The sequence below is a fragment of the Glycine max genome, chromosome 8 (assembly GCF_000004515.6).
Source record: "Glycine max cultivar Williams 82 chromosome 8, Glycine_max_v4.0, whole genome shotgun sequence".
In the NCBI taxonomy this organism is placed as follows: domain Eukaryota; kingdom Viridiplantae; phylum Streptophyta; class Magnoliopsida; order Fabales; family Fabaceae; genus Glycine; species Glycine max.
In genome coordinates this window covers 41,025,691-41,029,452 of record NC_038244.2, presented here as the reverse complement: position 1 = coordinate 41,029,452, position 3,762 = coordinate 41,025,691, and the positions used below count along the sequence as shown (strand labels likewise).

At 31.6% G+C, this 3,762-nt stretch overlaps 1 protein-coding gene across 1 annotated transcript; it reads left to right on the top strand.

The window, feature by feature from the left end:
• The first annotated feature begins 484 nt into the window (after nt 1-484).
• LOC100791371 (transcription factor PRE6) lies at nt 485-2,131 on the top strand. Its single transcript, XM_003532007.4, has 2 exons — nt 485-1,177; nt 1,736-2,131. The coding sequence occupies exons 1-2, from the start codon at nt 1,049-1,051 to the stop codon at nt 1,886-1,888; spliced, it is 282 nt and encodes a 93-aa protein (XP_003532055.1). The 5' UTR covers nt 485-1,048; the 3' UTR covers nt 1,889-2,131.
• Nucleotides 2,132-3,762: the final 1,631 nt, after the last annotated feature.

The window sequence follows — 3,762 nt, the reverse complement described above, 5'->3', positions numbered from 1 at the left end:
ATATTTTTTAATCGATGAATGTTAATTATTAGTTATCCTTCATTATTAAATCAACCTTATACTTCTCATATTAATGATAATATATATATAAAAAAATGTTTATACCAACAATACATACTTGTCTATTAAAATGCTCTCCCAAGTGTCCTTCTAAATTGAACATAAAATAAGGTCTAACTCAAATAATTTAATAATATGCAGAGTCATTCTAAATCTCTTTTACCCGTGTTCTATTTTATATGAACAGAAAAATTGACCCTAAACTGAAACTGTGATTCATATCATATGCACGAGTAATTAATTAATTTTTAAGTTGGAAGTTAAGTTAGAAAGGGAAAAGAAAAGGAAATTGGAAATGATTAAAATGACAAGGGAGTAATAACATAACATGGGGTTGTGTGGTGAGACTGACACAGAGAGGACCCGCGTAGTTGGGTGAACAAGCACACTTCCCTTAACCCACCTTCCACTTCAACTCTAACCCCAGTTTGGGGACATAAGCACAAAAGACAGTATGGCGTATCTCATTCAATTCTCTCCCATTCCTACTATTTCATCTACTTGACTCTCTCTCTCTCTCTCATTCTCTCATTTTCTCTCTCATTCTCTTTCACACACAAATGCCCTATTTAACAACATCCCCAGCCCAATGCCTTTCCCATGCACTTGTCCTCTTCAACTTCCAACACCCACTAGACTGGCACATTCTCTCAACTCTCTCAATAAGCTTTCTCTCATGCTCATGGCCTCTACCACTACCTTTATCTCTCTCTCTTCCTAGTTCATTCATTCTCCTCTCTCAAAAACATAAACATCAGCACTTCTCTCTTTTGAATATTCCTCAATTTTATAGCTACCTAGCTACCTAGCTACCTAGCTAAGCTATACTTGGTTTTCTTTAATTTCTCTGACAAATATTCCAACTTCTTTTCTATATAGGCTCTAGTAGCTTAGTAGTTATCTTTCAGTTACCTTGAACAAATCAACAGCAAAATATATTTCTGACACACTCATCAGAGACCATTTTAAATTTAATTAACAACAAACAATGTCTAGCAGAAGATCTCGTTCGAGACAATCGGGTGTTTCCACTGAGATCACTGATGCTCAGATCACTGATCTCATCTCAAAGTTACAACAACTGATCCCTGAGCTACGCGCAAGACGTTCTGACAAGGTACTACCACTACTACTAATTATTATTATTATTATTATTATTATTATTATTATTATTATTATTATTATTATTATTATTATTATTATTATTATTATTATTATTATTATTATTCATCTCATTTTTATTTTTTATATCACATTATTTATCATATTTATTGATTTTTTAATATTTTCTCTCTCTTTCTCTTGTTTACATCAATATATATCTTGGTTAATGTTGTTGTCAAAGTAATAATAATGTTGAACATTAATTTTCCTAATGATAATAATAATAATAACAATTTTGCTTCTTTAATTTTAGTTCCCATCTCTTTCACTATACCTCTCTCACACGAACAAGTCACATGCACAAGACACAAAAACACAGATTTTCTGTGGCTTTGGTTGGCCTTGCTAGATAAGTCACGCTTGTGCCCTCCCTTTAATTTTTTTTACCCACAACTTGTAAGGTTGTGGGACTTGGATATTCCCTCTTGCCATCATTGACTATACTTTTGTGCCATTAAATGCAAAATGTGGCAAATATTTTAAAATTATTTTAATTTCGTTGTTGTTGTAGGTTTCAGCTTCCAAGGTGTTGCAAGAGACTTGCAACTACATCAAAAGCTTGCACAGAGAGGTTGATGATCTAAGTGACCGGTTGTCACAACTTTTGGCCACCACCGACTCCAACAGTGCCCAAGCAGCCATTATTAGGAGCTTACTTATGTAATATATAATAATATTCTAATAATTACTATTAATTATAGAGCTTTAATTTTATGTGTCGTTTGCATGTCCATGTTAATTTTTTTTATTGTCATGATATCCTCTATTCTGGGTAGGGTTTGGTTTTTAAGACCAAAGCAAAAAGGCCACCGTGGGCTCCATGTTCTCCCTTACTTAGTTTTATCAGACACTTTATATTATTGACTATCATCAAATTGTATTACTAAAATAAAATGACCTTGCATCTTGATGATCGAGTCTTTAGTTTGAATGTAAAGTCATATATATTAATGTGTATAAATATATATACATGAATCTGTGCCCGAGTAGAACATATATGACATATATTTATATTTTCAAATTCGGAGGCCACAACATGCTTTTGTTTGATCTTGGCAATCTATCTTATTAGAGAACCTCAGCGGTTTTGCGTGGACCCATTTAAAGGGTCAAGTTTGAACCTGACCTATTACATGTGACATTGCCCCCACACCATTTTCGGTTATTTGTTCTGGCCAACCCGTGATATTAGTGTTGGACCACTGTATACAATGAATCATTCATCATGAACCTTTAGAAGTAGTGTACATTTACATATCTACATCTGTTGTTACATATGCACCATATGTATACGGATAATGATAAGAACTATTTATCAATTATCTACAAAATACCAACATGGTATAGTATGATTCACAAATAACTTGATATTAAGCACATGATCAGTAATTGGATCTCCATTTTGTGTGTATAGAAATACATATGTTGGAGTGAGAGAAATAATCTTCATACATAATTTCAATACGTATCCCGAGAGATTCATCATTAGTTTCTTATCCAAACCAAGAAATATCCTAATTCACAAAATAAAATCAATTATTTGCAAATTCAACTAACATTTGGCACATGAACGGAGTATATAGAAGCTTAGTTTTGTTCCTTTTATTTACATTTATTAAACTAAAAGGTATCCCAAACACTACTAAAAAGAAGTTTAATTAGTCTCTATTTAATTAATCTCTAATTTAATTCTATTTTAATTTTAAATTAGTGTATCAAACATAAAATAAAACTTGTATATTTCTATTTTTTATTTTAATACTTCTAAGAAATACTAACAGGCGATATAATATCTTGATGGGTCTATATATAAAGTTGACTGAAGGTGAAAACGGTAAATGGCTTTTTTGGTAATGAGAACTATCTTATGGTCAATTATGGGATACGCCAATAACAATAATTGTGAATAAATGACTGTTTTCCATAGCCTAATTGCAAAATAACAACTCCAAAAATTAATCCATTACGTAGAAATTAATGCATCAATTGATATATATCTAATAAGCTGCAAGTTTGTATCTTCACTTGTTTTCTTAAAGTGAAAAGTGAGTCCTTAAAAGTGTTTTTTGTGCTATAGGCTCTTCTTGCTTTAAAATTAAATGAAGTGCCATCCCTCCTCGTAAACCAAAAGGAGAAAAAGTCTAATTGCAAATATTTTGAAGAATGGTCAAATCGTTAATCCCAATAGCTTCAACGTCCCCATAATATTTCTCCTTGCTATTACTAATTGTCAAAATCCCTGTGATAAATTTGGACCAAAGAACCAATAACCTTTTTCGGCGGGATCAAAATCATTGCAATTTATTTTTAACAGTAGCAATTTTGATTCTGAAAACTTATAAATTTAATTAGTAAAATAGAATAAAAAGTATGAGCAACTTTTAAAATATTCAGATATCATACTTGCTATTATTTATACATTCGGAGGGTATCCAATTACCTTTAATTTTGGGAGGTGGAAAAAACAATAATATAAAACAACTTTTCCCCCACACATGTTAACATTACACATGAGTTATGACTAGTAAGTACCTGCAG

Bases quoted from the DNA above. Each gene is read 5' to 3' on its own strand.
- LOC100791371 (XM_003532007.4), top strand. From the start codon at position 1,049: ATGTCTAGCAGAAGATCTCGTTCGAGACAATCGGGTGTTTCCACTGAG. The intron at 1,178-1,735 runs GTACTACCACTA...TTGTTGTTGTAG, and splicing joins GCGCAAGACGTTCTGACAAG to GTTTCAGCTTCCAAGGTGTT.